The following is a 24,275-nucleotide window of genomic DNA, read 5'->3' on the forward strand; positions in this document are numbered from 1 at the left end:
TGAGCTGGCCAGACACACTTGGTCACCACCACTTTCCACCTCTCCCAGCGAAGCTCAGCATTCTTTATAAGAAATTGGCTGAGCTGGCCAGAATTTGAAAACAAAAAAACAAAATTTATCCTCAAAAATGTTGCAACTTTTCAAACAGTTTTAAATCAGAATCCTGGCGAAAACTGATGAATTTGGCCCAAAGACTATACATGAAGATACATCTTCAGATTTCCTTTCCTGAAATTTTGTGTAAATGAAACCCCCATTACCCTGAGACCGAGAATAATCTCTACACAGATGTCCCCAGACCTCCCGTCAGTGTGAATGTTGCCATGTGTCTTTTCTCATGCATCCAACATTTACCTGCACGTTTCTTCTTTCTCCCTTGTTTTGTCTTTTGAGAACGAGAACTTTTTCTTAAAGGACCTGGAGTAAAAATACAATTCTGTATAAGTTATCGGTGGCGCGTTGACTAGCACTGCCGTTTGCATAGTTGGATGTCCCCGTTAGTTAAAGTTCCCGATGAGGCATTTTGACTGTCGTAGTTCCTTATTTTGACCAATGACAAAATGAGATTTCTAATTTTTTAATTCTTAAAATCAGATGATCTCAAATACTGTTTTCCAAACAAGGAGGAAGCTAAAAAAAACATCACATTGTAAATAATGTTTGACCAAATTTTTTACAGATTTGAGACATGCCCCATTAGCGATGTTAACAGAGCTTTACCGTAGTAACAGGTAGTAACGTAAAACTACTAAACATCTGAAATATCTATTAAAACTGGAGAATCTCAGCTTCAAATATAGATGGTGCAGTAGAAGGGTAATAGATCCAGAGGTAAAAAGTGACAAACCCTACAGGCTGCACCTTGTACCCTCCACATACATTTCCACATTCTTTATCCCACAATGATGGGTACAGTTCCTAGCCAGGTACAAGACTTAATACAGCTTTAATACAAATTCAAGAAAATCAGAAAACTCAACAGCACTAAAGAGACTTCTCTTCTGCTTACTACTTCGTATACATAATATTTAATTAGGAACATACTTCCACTGCTCTAGAATAATGCACCTCGCCCTAAAGGAACATCTATCCCAGTTGTCTCTAAACTATGGTTCCCCAGTTGTTGCAAAAGCAGCAACTCTTAGCGTTCCCTGACTTCTCACTAGCTGATGGGACAAATTGGGAGTTGTACTTTTGAACCATCAGTAGAGCCACAGTTAGGAGGCCACAGATCTAGCAATTAGTTTGCAAATTTTTAACACTTTTCCATACTCACAATTTTTTCTTATGCGTTTCCTTGGTGGCTCTTCTTCGTTGTCCTCCGGTTCGCTTAGTCCAACTGCAAATAATGATAATTTAATATTAATTTAATTTATATAGCGCTAACCGATTACGCAGCACTTTACAATTAAGATAAACACAATCATTACACGTAGAAGAGACAATAAATTATTTGCTTGGTATGAATAAATTAATTTGAAAAAAATTAGTGCAGTGTGCAAAATAAGAAATCTTGTTTGCAATCAATGGTCCACATTTGTGGGAGAATTCTGTAGTTTGGTGTCCCATAGAAAATGACTGCCTGAAGTCTGGAAGCCATGGATGTCACCAAACGCTGGGTTCCTCCTTTGTGATGCTTTGCCGGCCTTTACTGCAGCTAATTTCAGTTGTTCCTTTTTTGTGGGTCTTCAGCCTTAAGGTTTGTGTTAAGCATGTGAAATGCATGCTCGATAGGGTGACTCGGTCATTGCAGAATATTCCACATCTTTACCTTAAAAAACTCCATTATTTCTTTTGCAGTATGTTTTGAGTCATCTGTCCTGTGAAGCACCGACCAATCAATCTTGCTGCATTTGGTTGAATCTGAGCAGAAAGTATCACCATGTACACTACAGAATTCATCTGGCTTCTTCAGTCTTCAGTCATATTATCAATAAACACTAGTGACCCAGCGCCATTGGAAGCCGTGCATGCCCACGCCATCACACTGCCTCCACCATTTTTTACAGAGGGTATGATGTGCATTGGATCATGAGCTGTTCCAAGAATACTCCATGTTCTCGTTGTCCCTTCTAGTTCAAGTTGATTAGTTTCATCTGTCGAAAGAATACTTTTCGTGCCCTGGGCTGGCTTCTTCAGATGTATTTTAGCAAAGCTAATCTGGCCTTTCTATTTTTCAGGCTGAATAATGGTTTACACCTTGTGGTGAACCCTCTCTATTTCCGCTCATGAAGTCTCATTATAGTGGACTTAGAACCTGAAACACCTACTCTCTATAGAGTGTTCTTTACTAGGCTGGATGTTGGGAAGGGTTTTTTCTTCATCATGGAAAGAATTCTGTGATCATCCACCACTATTGTCTTCTGTGGATATCCAGGCTTTTTTAGGTTCCCAAGTTCATTAGCGCGCTCTTTTTTTCAGAATGTATCAAACTGTTGATTTGGCCACTGCTAACATTTCTGCTCTCTGTTTTCCTTCTTTTCTTCCATTGAGTGTTTCTTCGCCCGCTTGTTATGGGTTCACGGCAACGGCTTCCAAATGCAAATACCACACCTGGAATCAGCACCAGACCTTTAACCTGCTTAATTAATGATGGAAGAACAAGGAAAAAGCCCATGCAGACCATTAAAGAGCTTTAGAGAGAACTGTTCAATTACTTTTGGTTCCTTTAAAAAGAAGCATCTACATATTAGGGAGCTGTAATTCGTAAACCCTTAGGCTATGGGCCCAGGTTGCAGAAATGCTGCGGAAATGTCTGCAACATTTCTGCAACTCCCTGCGGAATTCGTATGCGTTTTATCGCAAAACACAAGCGTTTTGCAAGAGTTTTTAGCTTGCAGAATGCTTGTGTTTTCCAAGCGATTTGAAGCATCGCTTGGAAAAGTGATTAACAGGTTGCTCACACTTGTCAAGCATAGTGCTTGACAAGTGTGACCAACTTTTTACTATTGATGTTGCCTTTACATGCGTAAAGTGAGCGTTTCAATGTAATCCTATGGCTGAGGAATCACCGTGATTACGCAGAAATAATGAACATGCTGCGGATTTTACCGCTATGCGATTCCGCAGCATGGACACAGCAACTGCGGAATCCCATAGCACTGCATGGGAATGCGGTTTTTAAGCGTTTTTATGCGTTTCCACTGTGGCAAAAAACGCAGCAGAAACGCATAAAAATCGCAACGTGGACACACAGCCTTATTCCAATTAGGATGTGAATAGCCTCAAATTAAGTCTGCACTTAAAGCCCATATTGATTATATAACTGTATATATCTTGAATAGGTTTTGGTAAACAAAATAAATGTAAAATGCCAAAGATTCTATCACTGTCCAAATATTTCTGTACGTTTTTGGAACAAATATTCTTAAACCTGAATTGTTTATAAAGCTTGTAGTATGAGCCTGACCTGTGGACTGGCATAGATAAACAATTACAGTGTCAAGGCTTCAGAGCAGGTTACAAACCTTTTGTGAAATTCATTAAGGGGTCCATTAAGATTAATTGTTCTATTCTTTGGCAATTTTGTATTTCAATATCTATGTGCAGTAGTAAATGCAGGCTGTGGCTGTAACATACAGTATATCTCACTAGATTCTTTGGGCTTATGTTACATACATTGCAGATTAATTTTTTTTAACTTACTGAGGAGATTATTTTCATCACCAATGGTAAAATTCACTAATTCTTCAATAAATGAAATATCTGGAAAAAAATAAATATAAGACAATTTTCTGTGAAACATGCAGACAAGAGTTTTACAAGAACAGGGTCTTAGGAATCATTTAAAAAGCAGAGAATTGTATTCGCCTAGATTCAAGTTTTGCCTAATTATGACATACCTTTAGCATGACCATGGCAAGGCTGGGTCAGATGGGCAAAAATCACTTTCTGCAAAGTCTGAATAAGGACCGCAAAGGGCTTGGACTGACAACAGGTCTCCTAACCTGAACATTTAGCATCACAGGCTTATATTAGGTTCTGAGTTTGGGTCAAGAGACCATGAAACATGGTCGTTTAAACCCAACGTAAAGTAGACATCCTTATAAGCACTACAACTTTCATTATTATGAGCCAGCAAAATAAACTCCTCTCCATTAGTACGACTATCTGGCTGAGAATTTCGTCCACCTTATGATAATAAAGTGAACTTGTTACCTCTTTGCTACCTCCGAAAAGGCTCACACTGACATGTACAATAGAGAATAGATGTTGGGTCTTCACCAGTTTAAAAAATTGTACCGAACATTAAGATTTGTGGACACAATTTACCATTTTTCAGTGGTCAACCAACGAATCATTTTGTGGGAAGGATCTTTAGCAATTACTACTTCCTACCTAGTAATGACTTATGCTTATATGGGGACCGTAAGCTATGAAAAATCAACTTACCCAATGTTGGGAATTCGCTTACAAAATCATCTGAAACAGAAAATGTGTATTAGGTTTCATCCATTTATGCAGACGTGTCTCCCCTAAATAACTGAGGAGACGTGAAGTTACAATACAGTATCAATGTCATGATCTTCTACGAAGAAAAAGGTATGTGATTCTTATATTCCCGGACCAAATGTAATAATAATAATAATAATAATTTTTATTTATATAGCGCCAACATATTCCGCAGCGCTTTACAACTTATAGAGGGGACTTGTACAGACAATAGACATTACAGCATAACAGAAATCACAGTTCAAAATAGATACCAGGAGGAATGAGGGCCCTGCTCGCAAGCTTACAATCTATGAGGAAAAGGGGAGACACGAGAGGTGGATGGTGACAATTGCTTTAGTTATTTGGACCAGCCATAGTGTAAGGCTCGGGTGTTCATGTAAAGCTGCATGAACCAGTTATCACCCTAAGTATGTAGCAGTACAGACACAGAGTGCTATTAACTGCATAAAGTGTATGAGAACACGATGCAAGGAACCTGATTATGTGTTTTGTTTTTTTTTCTATTTTTAATAGGCCACACAGAGATAGTTAGTTTAATGCGTTGAGGCGGTAGGCCAGTTTGAACAAATGCGTTTTTAGGGCGCGCTTAAAACTGTGGGGATTGGGGATTAATCGTATTAACCTAGGTAGTGCATTCCAAAGAATCGGCGCAGCACGTGTAAAGTCTTGGAGACGGGAGTGGGAGGTTCTGATTATTGAGGATGCTAACCTGAGGTCATTAGCGGAGCGGAGGGCACGGGTAGGGTGGTAGACTGTAGGACACCCTTTTGTCATATGTTCGCTCATTAAAGTCTACAAACTTTTCAGTGTATGCTGAGATTTTCTCAGTGTTCACATGGTTTGTTGAAAACATATCTAAGTTAAATCCACATTAGTGTACACCATTATAGATAAAAAGAAAAACAACCCTTAAAATGTCACTTTTAATATTTAATATGATTAAAAAATTCAAAAAGATACCCTAGAAAAATACAAGAGTTACCTTGTCGTGGTGGGATGGCTTTTATGCAATTTTTGATCAAAAACAGTATTACTAAAAACTCTGTGTTATTTAGATGCACTTTTGCTTTTTACTTAGTTACAGCAGGGTTTTTGCTCATTTTTCCTCTTGTAGGTTTTATATGTTTTATGGCCAATGTGAACATGAGTTTATGTGCTGCATGTATACCAACTTAAGTTAAGCTCAATTTTTGTGTTTTTTTTCTCGAAAAATACAAGTAGCACCTCCCGGGTGTTTAGAATGGGGGAATCTTATCAGGGAGTTAGGTAAGATGTCTGGACAGTGTGGTGTAATAATTCTTACACTGCCCCTAATAATTCCCTAACAGACTGGTCACCGACCTAACAGCGGAGGTTGGCACCCTAGAATTCGATATGGACAACGGGGGTCAGTGTAAGGATTATTACACCACACTATCCAGACATCCTACCAAACTCCCTGACAAGATTCCCCCATTCTAAATGCCCAGGAGGTGCTACTTGTATTTTTCTAGAGTATCTTTTTGAATTTTTTTATAATATTAAATGTTAAATTTTAAGGGTTGTTTTTTCTTTTTTCTTGGTTTATGAGCCTAATTACACCCAATATATATTTGTTTGGTTTAACACCATTATAGATAGTATTCAGACAAAGGGAGAAAATAAATAAAATATAATCTTGATAAAAAAGCACATTAAAATTGTCCATAAATGTTATATTATATTAAAAGACTTTGAACTGTATCATAACCAAAAATTCAGGTAGAGCTGCTTGAGCTAGGTAGCTACTCAACTAAGTCTACTTTTAGTTGAGTACTTATATAGATATCAAAGTCAGACTGACCAGTCAACTTGGCCATTTCTTGCCCTTACTTTGAGATGCTCCCTTACCCCCTTACCAGACAGTTCCCATTTCCTCAAAAATGTTTGGGCCCAGAAAGCAGAAGTGTCTCATGAGAAAGCATATGTTCTCATGGTAAATGACTTATTGACAACTCACTGACAAGCACTTGGCACAATATACGATGAAAACTAACATTACAATAAAAAAACAAAAATCATTTTACTGGGTTACTGAAAAAAAAAAGAGTACACTGTATATTGTTATCTGTTAAAACCAGACGTTAATTCCTGTAAAGTGTCAAAGGGATTATATTTAATAAAACATCAATATCATTACAATTTCTTAATATAGTTACATACCAAAGTAAAGCCATAAATGTACAAGTGCTTCTCACTAAATTAGAATATCATCAAAAAGTAAATTTATTTCTGTACTTAGATGCAAAAAGTGAAACTCATATATTCAAGTCATTACAAACAGAGTGATCTATTTCAAGTGTTTATTTCTGTTAATGTTGATGATTATGGCTTACAGCCAATGAAAACCCAAAAGTCATTATCTCAGTAAATTAGAATAACAAAAAACACCTGCAAAGGCTTCCTAAGGGTTTAAAAAGGTCAATTAGTCTGTTTCAGTGGCTCCACAGTCATGGGGAAGACTGCTGACTTGACAGATGTCCAGAAGGCAGTCATGACGCACTCCACAAGGAGGGTAAGCCACAAAAGGTCATTGCTAAAGAAGCTGGCTGTTCACAGAGTGCTGTATCCAAGCATATTAATGGAAAGCTGAGTGGAAGGAAAAAGTGTGGTAGAAAAAGGTGCACAAGCAACAGAGATAACTGCAGCCTTGAAAGGATTGTGAAGAAAAGGCCATTCAAAAATTTGAGGGAGATTCACAAGGAGTGGACTGCTGCTGGAATCATTTAATCATGAGCCACCACACACAGATGTATCCAGGACATGGGCTACAAGTGTCGCATTCCTTGTGTCAAGCCACTCATGACCAATAGACAACGTCAGAAGCCTCTTACCTGGGCCAAGGAGAAAAAGAACTGGACTGTTGCTCAGTTGTCCAAGGTGTTTTCAGATGAAAGTACATTTTGCATTTCATTTGGAAATCAAGGTCCCAGAGTCTGGAGGAAGAGTGGAGAGGCCACAATCCAAGCTGCTGGAGGTCTAGTGTAACGTTTCCACAATCAGTGATGGTTTGGGGAGCCATGTCATCTGCTGGTGTAGCTCCACTGTGTTTTATCAAGACAAAAGTCAGCGCAGCCGTCTACCAGGAAATTTTAGAGCACTTCATGTTTTCCTCTGCCGACAAGCTTTTTGGAGATGGAAATTTCATTGTCCAGCAGGACTTGGCACCTGTCCACACTGCCAAAAGTACCAATACCTGGTTTAAAAACAACAGTATCACTGTGCTTGATTGGCAGCAAACTCGCCTGACCTTAACCCCATAGAGAATCTATGGGGTATTATCAAGAGGAAGATGAGACACCAGACCCAACAATGCAGATGAGCTGAAGGCTGCTATCAAAGCAACCATGGGCTTCCATAACACCTCAGCAGTGCCGCAGGCTGATCACCTCCACGCCACACTGATGCAGTAATTGATGCAAAAGGAGCCCCGACCAAGTACTGAGTGCACTTACTGAACATACATTTCAGTAGGCCAACATTTCGGATATTAAAATCATTTTTCAAGCTGGTGTTATGAAGTATTCTAATTTACTGAGATAATGACTTTTGGGTTTTCATTGGCTGCAAGCCATAATCATCAACATTAACAGAAATAAACACTTGAAATAGATCACTCTGTAATGACTCTATATAATATATGAGTTTCACTTTTTGTATTGAAAAACTGAAATAAATTACGTTTTTGATGATATTCTCATTTTGTGAGAAGCACTGAGAAAACTGATGTCCTGCTGTAACTCATTCATGCTTTTTACATATGGAGAACAGATGTTTTATTGGTTCCGTACCTGTTAACAGATCTTTGCAGTCTGGGAAATCTGAAGGTATGTCTTCAAAATCTAGAAAAAAGGTAAGATGTTAATGTCTTAGATCACTGTCTAAGGTCCATGCATGTTGCTGATACAGATCACGGTACAGATCACGAGATTAAATCTTACTAACTCAGTAAGACAACCTCTATAGCTACGTGCACATGTTCAGTATTTGCCGCTAAAACAATCCGCTGCAAATATTGAGGTGTTGGCAGAAAAAACGCTGCATAAAATACACTTGTTTTTGCTTTTTGCTGCGTTTTTTGGGTGTGTTTTTTCCCCATTCATTAGAGTAGGAAAAAGGCGCTCAAAGAATTAACATGCTGCAGATTTGATTCTGCTTCAAAAATAAGCAGCATGTGCATGAAATTTCAGGAATCAAAAAACATGCAGCAAAAACACAATGTGTGCTCATATCCTACAGCCATATTAACAAAGTGTATATAGAACAATTCATTGTGTGTTATTATAGTTTTTAAATAATGCCCTGGGTGACAACACTGCCTTAGTATTTAATTCCATATACCTCATACTCTTAGCCAGAAGGAACTTAGATTATTATTTTAATTACCTTGGCACTAAAGAAGTTTAACACAGTAACGCAGCTCGGACCGAGGAAGCTGGACATGAAAAAATATTTCCCTCTTTCATTTAATCATGATAAACATAGTAAGTAAATAATGGGACCTTATATGGGTCAAAATACACTGGACAAACGTTCTGAGAAACACATTTTAGTATTTGAATTAGGGTTTTCCATGCAGTCCCATTACACAGGTGTACAAAATCCAGACCTGTCGTTTAGGAACCACAGCAACTCAGTTCACATAAAGTTATAGAACAGAGTCACAAAGTAATAAAGCATAAAGTGCATAAAAATCGGCAAGACGTTGCAGACCCCATAACTACAGAATTACGAACCTTCTCTTCAGCACAAAAACTGGACAGTGGGAGCTCCATGGCATGAGTGTCAATGGCCAAGCAGCTGCATTGAAGCCGTACATCACCAAGCACAGTGCCAAGTGTCGGATGGAGTGATGTACAGCCTCTACCACTGGAGTTTGGAGAAGTAAAAACATGTTCTGTGGATTAACCAATCACACTTCTCTATCGTGCAGTTTGATAAATGTGAATGAGTTTGAAGACTGACAGATGAACAAAGTTTGGTAGAGGAGGGATAATGCCTTTCAGGGATTGACCCAGGCCACGTCATTCCAGTGAAAGAAAATCTTAATGCTTCAGCATACAAGACATTTTGGACAACTGTATAGTTCTGACTTTGTGGGAACAGTTTGGGGAAGGTCCTTCTCTGTTTCCAATGACTGTGCCCCAGTACAAAAAGCAAGGTCCATAGAGGCAAGGTTGACCAAGTTTGGTTTGGGGAACTTGACCGGCTGCACAGAACCCTGACCTCAACCCCATCCAACACCTTTAGCATGAATTAAAATGGAGATCGCGTACCAGGCCTTTGTCATCTATCATTATTGTTCAACCTCACATATTTTTTGTCCGAAAAGGTATGTGTGTGTGTGTGGAGGAGGACTCCATATTAACACCTATGGATTTAGAATGAGACGTCATAAAAGCTCTTGTAGGTGTAGTTGGCATAATGCTTTTGTCCATATAGTGTATATTTTAACATTTTTTGGTTAGGTTTAACAGAATTAACAGCTAAATATAAGCTATAATGCTACTGACCCTCCATATTGGAGTCTTGAAGTGGCCATATTGGATCTGTTTCGCTGAATAGCAGCTTCAGACAGCTGTCTGTGGAATGCAGGATGGATAATTCATCAACTGTAAGACATGAAAGACATACATAACTCAATGACTAGTATTAGAAATTATATGCAAAATGAAAACCAAGATCTGTCACTCTGAACATGTTGTCCTCCCTTTGGGAAAGAGAAGATGAACAGAATTTGTAGTTTGGGAGTAGAAAATTTACCATAATTTGAGATATATTAACATTAAATGTTGTTTTCGAGGACATTGGCGGCCACAGTAGTGGAAGTGTTGACATCATGTCCATCACCCACCTGACTGTTGAGGCCCTGATTGGCTGCAGAGGTCAGGAGACTAATTAATGTGACATTTTCCTATTGGAATTGATGACATCCTATCTTTACTCGCTTAGGGTGGGGAATTACACTTCACTTAACAGAACAAATCCCAACTATGTGTACAATTTTGGACTATTTTAATCCCTTTAATCCCCAAGGCTGTTTGCACCTTCATGACCAGGCCAAATTTTACAATTCTGACCAGTGTCCCTTTATGTGGTAATAACTCTGGATTCCACTGATTCTGACAATGTTTTTTCGTGACACATTGTACTTCATGATAGTGGTAAGATTTCTTCAATATGACTTGACAATATGACTTGGATTAATGTTCCAGGAGTGGTGCGGGCGCTGGTGCCAGTGACTTCAAACAATTTGCAATTTGATTTGAATCACCCCAAAAAAGCCCATTGTCTTTTTATAAATTGCAGAAGATTACACCAGTCATAGAAGGATGATAAGACCTCAGGAGCGACCATGCGGGTTCCCCATAATGCCTTGCAGATATCACATAGTATAGCACAGCCAAACAGGGTAGACTATCATAGCTCGTATAAAAGCTTAGGCAGGGAATGCAGCAGCCATTTTAGGGCTATTTTAGGATAGTAAGAGGACATCAAAGCTGACAGTTTAGCGATAGAGATAGGAAAAGCCACAAAATATTGACATTATAACACTATACATAGCACTGAAGAAGATGAGGGTAGCAGACTGCAAATAATACACAGGTTCAATTGATAGAGAAAGAGAGCAAAGGTGCCAGCAGCAATTCCAGACTCAGTATGATTGATCAGTGATATGGTGTAGCTAGCATTTGTCCTATTGGATTTTTATTAGAATGGCATATTTTTTCTTCATTACTAATGCACTAGAAAGCAGAAGCAACACAGAACAATAGTTTTCACAGAAAAAAATCTGAAATAAGTTTCAATTAGAGTTAGTGTGCCTGCTTGGCACAAGGAAGTTTTTGCTTTTCTTGTGCAACCATTTTTGGAAAGGAAGGCATAATTGTTTTTAGAAAATACAACAGAAAATTACTAAAAATTCAGAAATTTAAAGTGTGACTGTCTACCTAACAAAGTATGCAAGTCACAAACATGTTTTTTTTTCATATCTATTTTACTACTCCAATTTGGCTAGTCCATTCGACACACATATACTGCGACCAGCTCACACATTTTGCTTTTCATATACCGGTATATACCAATCTAGCTATCATTGCATATTACTTCCTTTTTGGAAAAGACTGAATAATTAGGGTTGAAAAGATTGTCAAAAGGTAATTATAGGTTTGTAAACCTTCAGTTTGGGTCACTGTTCTGCACAGAATAGTCCACCTGATCACAAATTTCTGAGAGGGAAAATTTTGGTATTGTTTTTTTTTTTTTTATCTTAACCCCTTCTCGACATTTTATTTATTAGTACATCATATGTCGGGTCCAGTTTGATGCAAGTTCCAGAGCTAATCAGAACATCATACTACCCCAAAAATGGTATCAATAATATTGTCAGCTCTCCATGAAAAAAATAAGCCCTCATACGGAAAAATTGGAATGTTTTAGCTCTCGGAAAATGGTGACACAAGCTAAAATGTTATGAATCTCGATTTTATTTTTTTACTTAAAAAAAAAAAAAAAACTTGTTTAGTATCACTGTAATCATTCTGACCTGGAGAATCATGTTGCAAAGACAATTCCACACAATCAATGCTGTGAAAAAATAATAGCCAAAAAACCAATGGCAGAATTTCATGTTTTTCATTTTTTTCTCATTTTTCAGTACACTGAAAGGTAAAATTAATGGTTTCAATCACAATTACAACTCGTTCTGCAAGTAAACAAGGCCTCATAAGAGTATGTGGACAGGAAACTAAACATGTTATGGCTCTAGGAAGAAGCAGAAGTCGGAGTTGTTGCCGCAATAAAATGAACCGACTGCAAAAATATATAAAAATTGGGTTCAGTAGTTCAGTGCAGGATAAGCTGTAAATGTTTTCATAGGAATTTGGGAAAGTTATGAATTGTCCTATAAATGTCTGTTCTGTTCCTGATCTAAAGATCTTGGCATTTAGTTGAGATGAATCTGTGCTGCACTTTATGCACATGCTCAAGTAGTGACCAATGCTGTAGAGTCGGAGTCGGGGTCAGGGAAATTGAGGGGTCGGAGGTATGGCTTACTGACTCCACACCCTTGGTTATTTTGATACATTTTATATCTGACCATGGCCAGAATAGCCCTTTAATGCCCTAGTTCCCTAGAGTCTAATAACATGAATAGACACATATGCGTGGAAACCAAATATTGTCTGCAAAATCTCCTTCTGCTCGGCTCACATATACCATGCGTAATGATATCGACCACAGGGACAATAATCAGAAGTTACACAACTTCTTCTGTCTGTGTGAAGATTTTTTGAAACAGAAATGTCCTAAATAGAATCTAACTAGAGAGAATGTGAAACAGACTGGATATGCACCTCCACCGATCAGCTGTTCCAGGTGTTGGCCGGATGTGAACAGTTGAGGAGCAGAACTGTGCAGCTGTCAACTACGGTATATAGTGGCCATGGCCAAGTACTTCACATCCACCCCTATTAAATTAAACGGGAGTGGATCTCCAGTACCCTGTGGCAGCCACCATACAATTGTTGGAGCTGTGCAGCTCTACAACTGACCCAATCCGGACCGGTGATCGGCAGGGGTGACAGGTGTTGCACCCCAAGCAATGTGATATCGGTGACCCATCCTAAAGGATAGGACATCAATATGAAAGTACTCCCATTTAATAGTAAGTGCTTACTTATCCTCACTTCTAACCAACTGGGGTTTGGGTGTTCCTCTGTCTGTACTGTCTACGTGATTAATACTTACTAGCCCAAAAAGTCCCTTTTAGCTCTCCGAGAGGCTAAAGGAAGCATCAGGGCGCAGGACACACTGACCGTACTCTGTTCCATGCACCAACCGTCTAACCTATACACCAGTAGAATACAGGCAAAATCCCTCGCGACTTCCTACTGGCAGTACTGCAGACCCTTAACCCATCGTTTCTCCACTGCCAACTCTAGCTACACTGTCATCTCTCACATCTTAGTCAGGCTTAATGTCTGTCACATCACAGAGATAATAAAGTTACTGTAGTCACACATTAACATTCATTACTGTAACATATCTGACTACGAGGAATAATACCGCCTAGCAGCAGTATGTTTGGCACAATACTGGATAGCATTACGTGACATGGCATCATCAAGACACAACTTTGGTAAGCAGGTGGTGTTATCACCGCAACAGATAACCAATAGAAATCATTAAAGGATATGACAGTCCGGAACATAACAGTGGGGTCCGTGTAATATTAGACCGATAATGTAACAGGGCGGTGGGTCATTTTTCAACCCTCTTACAAGCTTAAAAGTGAGACTGCATTTTACTAAATTAGAATATAATCAAAAAGTTACCATATATTTTGAATTATAGTATTGAAAAATATATAAAATACATCTCATTCTCAAAAAAAACATTTAGCAGCTTTGTCGAAGAAAGAATAAAAAAGTTATGGCTCTTGGAATGTGGGGAAGAAAAAAACACAGTGAAAAAAAAAATTGTACCCATATTTTGGGAGAGGTCACTGCCATTTATGTGAGTACCTCTCGGTAAATAATTCTAACTACTGAATATATTTCATATATGTATGCCAGTTTACAGGAACATGGCTGCTAGAAATGAAGAATACAGTTGTCGCCACCTGCAAGCTGTCAGCCACCGGAACAAAAACAGAGAGTGTTAAACTTTGGTTCCACTAGACAAGTAGTGTTGTGCACCTCCTCCGCCATTACACATCTCCAGGGACCATGAGATAAACTGGTGGGTCCGATCATCGGTCATGGTACGTGAACAAGCTTCTTTCAAGGAGGAAGTTACTTTCAGCTCCGCTATCTATAAATATTGATGGCATGTGATTTACAGTATTACCCTCTTTTATCTACTATTTTACAGGTTTTCATTCCTTTGAAGTCACACTCAGACACTGATTGGAGGTTGAAAGTAAAACATGTGAAATATACGGTACTTCCAGGCATTAAAATATAATAAGAGAGTCTGGTGGGTTTTCAATCTGAAAACATTTACTGTGGTCTAATAAAAGTGAAAAAAAGCAGAGTGGTACAGTTATTGACACATAACACAAGTTTTTCATTCTTCTATTTCTATGAAGCCCTCGCCTCACTTTTTTTCTAACACATACAAATGTAAGTCGTGAGCTTAAAAATCACACAAAGGTGCAAGTTGCCATCAAAGTAAACTAAAAAAAAAACCAAAAAATTTAATTTGATAAAAGTATTGCTTAATCGGGAAACCTATTATTTGTTTTAACCAAAACTATAAACACATAGATCATTGGTAAAATGGCTTGGAAACTCCCTAGAATGGTAACAGAATAAACCCTGCATGACTCTTAATCCAATTTATTTTCTATGTTACCCCTTATAATTGTATATTATCCTTCATCATGGAGAAAAAAAAGCAATAGGTTCAGTACAAGAAAGGCAGGGGCTTACTTAAAGGGATTTTCCACTAACTGATTACATAAACAGCTATTTCTCCGGCACTCGAGAATGAGTCAGATTTGTGTTGTAATACAGACGGTTTAGCAGAGTGGAATATTCTCACACTAGAGAATTTTCACCGTCCCATGGGACGAGCATGGGATGAGTGTGAAACATCTGACTAGTAGTCTGTATTTTCTATACTTGACTACTCATCTTAGGCTACTTTCCCACGATGAGATTTGATGCATTTTTGGCTTGTTGTAGGAACGCAGCCTCGGGGTTCATTCAGACGAGCATATTACATGTGTGTGTGCTGTCTGCGTGCACCACGGACCGCCCACGGAGCGTATGTGGACCCATTATAGCCGCTGTTCAGTGCAAACGAGCAATTTTTCCATGGACTAATGGTCTGCGTGGAATAAATTGCAGCACATACAATTCTGTTCCAATTTACAGAATAGACTAGTGCATGTAAGGGCAGTTTCAGACAAGCAAATGCGCAATCTTCTGTCTTGCTTTTATCCAGAAAAAAAATAGTCGATTTCTCATCCGTATGTTAATTTTTGCATCCATGTGTCAGTTTTGCACATCTGTTTGGCATTCAGTTTTTACAGGAATAATTTAACAAATAATAAAAGACAAAATACAGTTTATTATTTTAAGAATCCGGGAAAAACGCATGGCTGAGCTTCACAGGTGTACCGACAGGTCAGACGTGGGGTCTTTAACAGGCCCTCAGATGGAATGGCAACCTACGGTCACATCTCGATTGGGCAGATGAGCATGTAAAGCAGGGTTGTGGAGTCAGTAAGCCAAACCTCCGACTCCAACCCCTGAATTTCCCTGACTTCTGACTCCGACCCCACGACTCCACAGCATCGGTCACTACTGAGCATGTACATAAAGTGCAGCACAGATTCATCTCAACTAAAAGCCCAAATCCTAAGATCAGGAACAGAACAGACATTTATAGGACATTTCATAACTCCTACTCCCCAACTCCAACTCTACAGCACCGGTCACTAATGAAGAATGTACATAAAGTGCAGCACAGATTAATCTCAGCTAAAAGCCCAGATCCTCACATCAGGAATAGAAGAGGCATTTATACGACATTTCATAACTTTACCAAATTCTTCTGAAAACATTTACAGCACATCCTGCAGCGAACCTAATGTATTGTATATTTAAAGATTCAGAATCGGTACATTTTGTACCAACTCTGACTCCCCCGAAATGGACACCGACTCCACAGCCCTGAACACCATCCATGTGTTTATTCACGGTTGGATCTACTCCCAGTTTTGGTGACAGTCAAAAGTCTACAAACTAAGACATTGGGTATATTTGTCCTGGCTTTATAATTCTTAGACAGTGCAAACGTACGCTAGGCCGTCATAAATCACACAAAATTTATCAATGCAGTTCATGATGGTTGACAAGTCTAATTTTATAGATTGTCTAGTTAGTCCAGAACCACGCATTAGTTGATTTACTTTGTGCCAGAAAAGTGCAATACAATTTGGGCACATTTTTTGGAACATTGGCTCACAATTAATTCATCATTTGCTTTTATTTTTAAGTCAATTTCTTTTTTTTGTCTTGTGGTATTTGTTGCTGTTTTTGGCTTCAAATTCTTAAAAATGATGCATGTGATTCATGGATTTGGGGTAGAGTCAAAAAGATAACTCTTTTTTTAGTCTTAAACCCCCAAAAAGTGGCATGTTTCGCAAATTTTTGGATGCAAATTTAGCACGAGACATCTCCCCTGTATTGGAAGATCCCCAGTTTTATATGAGCTAGTACAGATGTGGTCCTTGGGTTAAATAGACAAGGGGTGTTCTATTCTTCTGTTGTCAGGAGCACACCACTTTTCTGCCTCCTCGTTGCCGAAGCACTCATGAAGGTTGACAGTTTGGAAAACTGGACACATGGCTACTCTTCCATATTGCAAACAGCCCTGGAGAAGCAGAAAGTGGTGCTTACAGGCTCAAAAGTCTGGGATCTTATATGATATTAGATGATATTTTGGTGACTTTTTGATCTTGCAAATTTTCTGCACCTACTAAGTAAATTAGGCTACTTGTGTTTTTTTCACTGCATTTTTTCACATACATTTTTATTGCGTTCTTGACTCCGTATTTTGCTTTTGTTGCTATGTCATGTTTTAAACAAAGATGCTTTGTTTTGGATTCTTCCTGGTAAAACTTTTTGTTGCAGTCTTGTGCAGATTACAAACATTTTGATGCATTTCCGCAGCAGAAATGCACTTAAAGCATATGTGTGTTTTTTACGCTGCATATTTTCGAAAAAACGCACGTAACCTATTTTACAGAAATGCTGCAGAAAATGTGCAACATCAAAAACTCATCAAATACTCATCGTGGGAACGTAGCCTGAAGACATACTTGTATTCCATAAAGCTATGTCCCCATGATAAGCATTTTGGAAAGTTTTTGATATTGAAGATTTTCTGCAGCACTTCTCCACCTATTAGCTAAATTAGATAACTTGCATTTTTTTATTGCGTTTTTGAGAACATTTTTCTCCTTGCATTTTTATCGCATTTTTGATGCGGTTATTGTCTCTTGTTGGTATGTCATGTGTTAAATAACGACGCTTTGTTTGTTACTTCCTGTTATTTGGCTTTGATATAGTCATGTGCGGATTACATGTGGTTTTAATGTTTTTCTGCAGAGGAAATGTACCAGAAATGCTTGTGCGTTTTTTTACCTGTGGATTTTACACATCAAATACAATTCTCTGGGGAAAATCTGCACATAAAATTCAGTGTACACACAAGAGAAATTGACATGTTGCAAAGTTCAAACATGCACTGGAGGTCAGTTTACACTGAGTAAAAAAGAAGAACAGTGGGCATGGGGTCTCTATAATTCCCAACCTCTTTGCTGAAACTGTAAAGTGCTGTGTTTTTGGGATTTTTTTACGCAGCATGAAAAGCTCACCATAAACACATTTTCGGCCAGGTCTCTAGGCTACCCATCAATACAGACAGGCCCCCTCAAAAGCTCTAATTTAAAAGTCCCTTTAGCTTTTTCACTACACTTGGGGGTCGGAGAGGAGAGAGTATATTTGTTCCATGTGCTAGATGGCATAGTCAGATGGCCGTTTAAATTGGTCCAGGATCGGAAAGCAGTGCATGGACTGGTAGCTCTCCCTTACATTTTAGGTTCTGCCTGCAGTAGGGCAGGCTATAGTGCGCAGGTGCCAGCCAGGCATGCCTCTGGGCAGGTGCGAGATTTCGCCCGCTATGTGGAAGACCCAGGAGGTGTCACCACGTCAATCAGAGCAGGAGGACGGCAATCAGCACCAGAGAGGAGGGGTAGACACCTCAGCAAGGACGCCTAATAGACCGGCAGGATTTACATAGAGTGAATTTCAAAAGGTTTTTGGGTGGTATACAGGGGGAGTCAGGGGGCTATATATCCTTTTATGGAGTGCAGAACAGGCATTGACTAAGGTCTAGAGTTCAGACATTAAAAAACTGGTGACCGGATCTCTTTACTTAATCGATTATATAGTTGCTGAAACATCATCATAATATAATTTACTCCACAGCAAAAAAATCAATAGACATGAGGAGCGAATTATCACCTTATCTACACTAGGGTTCATAATTTACCTCTTTTGATCACAATGGTGATGACATCCCCCTCCCCCGGGATTTAGATAAAATGGAGGCCCAATCCAATACAATGTGCCCCTGACATGTTAACACACCAGCTTTCCACTTCACCTGTTCCTTTACTTTAATAAAGAACCGTAAACTATGTAGTAAATCTATTACACGTTACTTCCTCCTGTGCTCATGATCCGTGGTTGCCTGTTTCTGAATAATCAGACTATATGCACACCATATTAATACGTTGCTTTCTCCATCAGCCTTAAATTACAAATAGACTTCAACATATTGCAGGATATTCCAGTCCATGTGTAAAAATCCGGAGAGCTTTATTCTGCCACAGAAAAATACAAGTTTTGATTATGTCAAGTATACAGGACATCACAAAGGGCGGGCTTATATAGTTTGGAGCCACAGTCTGCACCAAACAACATTCAAGCCGAACCCACCAACATAGATTACACAATTTATATACAAATTCAAAAGAAATACACCTACATTGTCTGTAAACATCATGAGTCATATACATATATTAGATTAATTGAACAATAGCACCTCAATAACGTGATACATATATTGTTTACAAAGTTCTGCAAGAGATGATCAGCCAATCAGATAGTGGCATCAGTATCCTCAAGGATAGCAAGAGCCAATCATCATGGGGCGATGCTGTCAGCCTTCCCTAATGTGCCTACACTTCAATATATTATCTAAACCAACAATAAAGACTAAGGTGCTAAATTTCTCCTTACAATACAATCATTATTTAAAAATAGTTAAACATCCCAATGCGCGTTTCGCCAGTCTTTGTCAGGTGGTGTTCCTTGAAGAAGCATTGGTGCTCAGGATACACCCATGGATGGTACTATATTATGCGAGTTATTACTTGTTTGTTATTTACTTTTTTCTCTCTGTAAGTTGTCTCTGACTATATACCGTAGTATATGATATATCTTGGATCACATATAAGCAGATAACATCAGCTGCATATTGAGAGCACTTACATTTATGTTTATTGTATGTATACTATACATTGGGATGTCCCACTAGTTGTATTTTTAGTCCCCTTTTGAGTAACTCTCTTTTGTATATTGTTTTAATTATATTAAAATAACAATTTTATTACTCTGATTAAAGGGAACCTGTCACCCCCAAAATCGACAATGAGCTAAGCCCACCAGCATCAGGGGCTTATCTACGGCATTCTGTAATGCATTCTGTAATACTGTAGATAAGCCCCCGATGTATCCTAAAAGATGAGAAAAAGAGGTTAGATTATACTCACCTGGGCAGGCGGTCCGGTCCGATGGGCACTGCGGTCCGGTCCGGGGCCTCCCATCTTCATAGGATGACGTCCTCTTCTTGTCTTCACGTTGCAGGTCCGGCACAGGCGTACTGTCTGCCCTGTTGAGGGCAGAGCAAAGTACTGCAGTGTGCAGGCGCTGGGCCTCTCTGACCTTTCCCGGCACCTGCGCACTGCAGTACTTTGCTCTGGCCTCAACAAGGCAGTCAAAGTACACCTGCGCAGGAGCCGCGGCGTGAAGACCAGAAGAGGACATCATCGTAAGAAGATGGGAGGTGCCGGACCGGACCGCGACGCCCAACGGATTAGACCGCCCGCCCGCCCAGGTGAGTATAATCTAACCTCTTTTTCTCATCTTTCAGGATACATCGGGGGCTTATCTACAGCATTACAGAATGCATTACAGAATGCTGTAGATAAGCCCCTGATGCTGGTGGACTTAGCTCATCGTCGATTTTGGGGGTGACAGGTTCCCTTTAACACCTTTCATTTTAAACAATATTTATATATTGTATGTAAAATAGATATCAATAAACTAAAAAAAAAATGGTTGTAGATGTCCCAGCTCCCAAAAACCTGAATGAATGAAATTACTTCTATGTGTACAGAAAGGAAACCTGACCCTACAGCATTATATTTCTGCTATTTATATAGTTGATGCTACTTATGCAAATCTATAGTACAATGAACTGCAACCTGCGGCTCTCGAGCTATTGGGAATCTACAGCTCCCAACATTGCCTAATATCAGATTTTTTTTCCATAAAAGACCAGTATTGGCAAGAAAACGCTGCGTAAAATTCACGCATTTATGTTAATTTTTTATTTACTTTTTTTTGCATTTTTTTCCCCATTCATTTGAATTGGGTGAATAACGCTTTATGCACCCTGAAAGAAATCACATTACCCAGATTTGAAAAAAAACAAAACTCTATGATGGTTCAAATGCCCAAGGAAAAAATGTATCAGAGATTTCAGAAAGCTCATTCACTCGAGTGCAGCATTTTTTTACCTTTGAAAAATCTAAGGATATAAAACAACAAAAACGTAGAGTGTGAACAAGCCCTTACAGTAGATGTATTGTGGGTGACAATTTGAGCGGTGCTGCAGTGTTGATGGCAATTTATACTGGGGATTTTGACTGGGAGTAAAACTCTGATAGATGCACAACAGATTCTGCACAATTTAGTACAGATTAATGTTAATTCACTGCAGTTTCTTTGCTGCAGAATTTCCTCGGCAGGTATGTCTCACGTGGAAATTTTCAGTTACTTAAATAGTGTCGATATGCATATATGGTGCTGCATGTACCTTCTATATATGTCCTGCTTAGCCAGTGCCTCTACAATTGTGAGACATTCTGTAATACTAAGGTGCCCCCCATATAGAGGCGAGGTACGGCAGCGGTATCAGTTTTAACAGAGGTGACGATATATATGGCACAAGCCTTTTTATAGATGCACCAATTATTTCTAGGATAATTATTGCATATTTTAGCATCAACATGTTCTGGCAGGTGAGCCTTTCCCAGATGATAATGTCTACCACTTAGGCTACATTCTTGAGATGAGTTTTTGGTGAGTTTTTGATGTTGCAGAATTTCTGCACCATTTCTACACCTATTAAGGAAATTACCGTAGGTTCCTTGCATTTTTTATTGCATTTTTACTGCATTTTTTACACCGCTTTTTTGTCTATTGTTGGTGTGTCATGTTTTAATAACATTGCTTTTTTTTTTATACTTCCTGGTATTTGGCATTGATAACACTTTATTAGTATAGTCACATTCCTATTACTTGTGTTTTTTATGCGTTCACGTCGCAGAAACGCTCTAAAAACATTTGTGCTTTTTTATCTGTGGATTTCTGCATCTAATGCAAGACTATAGGAAAAAATCTGCACATAAACTCAGTGTTCCCAAAACAGAAAATGGCACATTGCAGACATGAAAAACGCACCGCAGCTCAGTTTACGCTAAGTAAAAGCAAACCACAAAATTTCTATCAATTCCATCCACTTTGTTGGAACTGTAAGGGTACGTGTCCACGTTCAGGATGGCCGGCGGTATCGCCGCAGCGGCGAAGCCGCTCGGCGCTAAGCCCCGCCCCCTTTCTGGGACGCGATCATGCCGGATGTGTTAACTCTTCACATCCGGGATCATCGCTCTCTCCCATAGCGCCCTGTGATATGCCTTGCGATCTGAAAAGACGCGCAGCATGTCCGGAGTCGCAGGGAAGACGGATGCGGGTTTCCACGCATAGTGGAGACGGGATTATCTAAAATCCCCTCCACTATGCTGGAATATCTGGACGCTGCGTGTTTGACGCTGCAGCTCTGCGCAGCGTCAAACACGCAGCGTTTACTGACCGTGGAAACTCACCCTAAGACTATGTGCCCATGGTGAGTTTTTGACCCTGTGTATTTTCTTAAAAAACGCTGCTTCTTAGGCTATATTCACACGTAGCATTTTTGCTGTGTTTTTTTTTCTGCAACAAAACCTGCTCTTTTGGCAGTAAAGAAGCTGCAGAAAAAAAGCAGGTTTTGTTTGATTTTTCTTGCCTGCAGATTTTTTCAATAGACTTTCATTATTATATGCAGAAAATCAGCAGTTAAAACCGCATGTATTTTTAGTATGTTTCCATCCGAAATGCATGAAAGACGCATGTCAACCACTCATGACTTTATCAATAAGGCTATATTCACAAGTTGAGTTTTTGCTGCGTTTCTTTTTAATGCAATTTTTTTATGCAAATTTTAAGCTATATTACCATCTCAAGCTATGAGACTTCAGAAATCTCATGCACACATTGTTATTTTTTTCCTGAGTGATTTGGAAAACTGCTGCGTTTTTGCAAACTGCAGCATGTCATTTCTTTCAGCGTTTTTGCAGCATTTTTTCACCCATAAAAAGCAATGGGTAAGTGCAAAAACGCAGGTATCAGGTTTTGCTGTGTTTTGGGGGCAAAAACCTAAGGAAGTTGAATTATCTTTTATTGGGACACTAAACTTTATCAGCATACACAAGAGGCAATAAAAACTCAACAAAACTCAGTAAGGGTATGTGTCCACGTTCAGTTTTGCTTCAGGCTTTGGTCAGGATTTTATGCAAGTAAAATCCTGACCAAAAATGCACCTGAGGTCACTGGCAGGTCACCTGCGGTGTTTCTGCGTGTTTTGCTCATTGTAGCAACATGCTGCGTTTTTAAAAAACGCACCGCATGTGCGTATTCGCGGGAAAAACGCATGCGTTTTTTCCTGCACAGTGGAGACGGGATTTCATTAAATCCCCTCCACTATGCTGTAACATCTGGACGCTGCGTTTTTGACGCTGCGGCTCAGCGCTGCGTCAAAAACGCAGCGTTTCCTGAACGTGGACACATACCCTAAAACCTGCTTTTTTGCAGCTGGTTCTTTACTGCCAAGAGAGCAAGTTTTGACTGCAGAGAAAAATACAACAGAAACACAACGTGTGAACATAGCATAAAACTTGGTCGAAGTCAAATACCAGGAAGTATAAAAAACAAAACTGCTTTATTTAAAGGGAATGGACATACAGGTTCTAGAAATCTTAAAAGTCATACCTCTATGCCTCATATTTGCAGTCTAGTTGTGCAGAAATCATCTATTTTTGCACCATCAAGTGCTCTTTCACACGTGTCTCTGGTATGTGTGGTGACACTTTTCACACATACCGGCTGGAGTTACACACAACGTATACAAATACGGTCCATTTTTTATGGACCAAATACGCAGAAATGTTCCCTGATCAGTGTTCCGTATGTCATCCGTTGGTAAGGTGTGGCTGCGTATTTTGCGCATGTAAACCTCCGTATGGCATCTGTACGGCGAGACTTTCTTGCCGGCTTGCAAAATGATGGCCACTCGTTCATTTCAGTTGTTTCACACTTTTTTGTTAAGTATATAATTCCACATGTGTTAATTCATAGTTTTGATGCCTTCAGTGTGAATGTACAATTTTTATAGTCATGAAAATACAGAAAAATCTTTAAATGAGATGGTGTGTCCAAACTTTTGGTCTGTACTGTGTATATATATATATATATATATATATATATATATATATATATATATATAAAGGGATAAATCACAGAAAAAACTGGTGTGGGCTCCCGCACAATTTTCTCCACCAGAGTGGGAAAGCCAGTGACTGAGTGCAGATATTCATATGAACTCTAGCGTGGGAATTTTGGTGTTTTTTTATTTTTCAATTTTTTTCAGAAGATTGAGGGCCGTCAGTTGGATTGAGAGTACAATAAAGATATTAAAACCCCATGTGTATTTATTTAATTAAAATACTTTATTCAGTGTGTGTGTGTGTGTGTGTGTGTGTGTGTGTGTGTGTGTGTGTGTGTGTGTGTGTGTGTGTGTGTGTGTGTGTGTGTGTGTTAACATTATTAACCTGGCTTAATGTC

General features: G+C 39.1%; 1 protein-coding gene across 1 annotated transcript in view; it reads right to left on the reverse strand.

Annotated features, from left to right (window-relative positions):
• CIITA (class II major histocompatibility complex transactivator) overlaps positions 1 to 24,275 on the reverse strand; it is a 54,032-nt gene that overhangs the window by 21,802 nt on the left and 7,955 nt on the right. The window contains exons 2-7 of the mRNA XM_077275201.1: positions 9,987 to 10,085; positions 8,265 to 8,315; positions 4,393 to 4,422; positions 3,646 to 3,705; positions 1,277 to 1,339; positions 355 to 417 (exon numbers count right to left, since the gene is read on the reverse strand). Of these exons, the coding sequence (XP_077131316.1) occupies positions 355 to 417; positions 1,277 to 1,339; positions 3,646 to 3,705; positions 4,393 to 4,422; positions 8,265 to 8,315; positions 9,987 to 10,085 (366 nt within the window). The remainder of the gene's footprint in view (positions 1 to 354; positions 418 to 1,276; positions 1,340 to 3,645; positions 3,706 to 4,392; positions 4,423 to 8,264; positions 8,316 to 9,986; positions 10,086 to 24,275) is intronic.

Source organism: Ranitomeya variabilis, chromosome 7, assembly GCF_051348905.1.
Source record: "Ranitomeya variabilis isolate aRanVar5 chromosome 7, aRanVar5.hap1, whole genome shotgun sequence".
NCBI classification, from domain to species: domain Eukaryota; kingdom Metazoa; phylum Chordata; class Amphibia; order Anura; family Dendrobatidae; genus Ranitomeya; species Ranitomeya variabilis.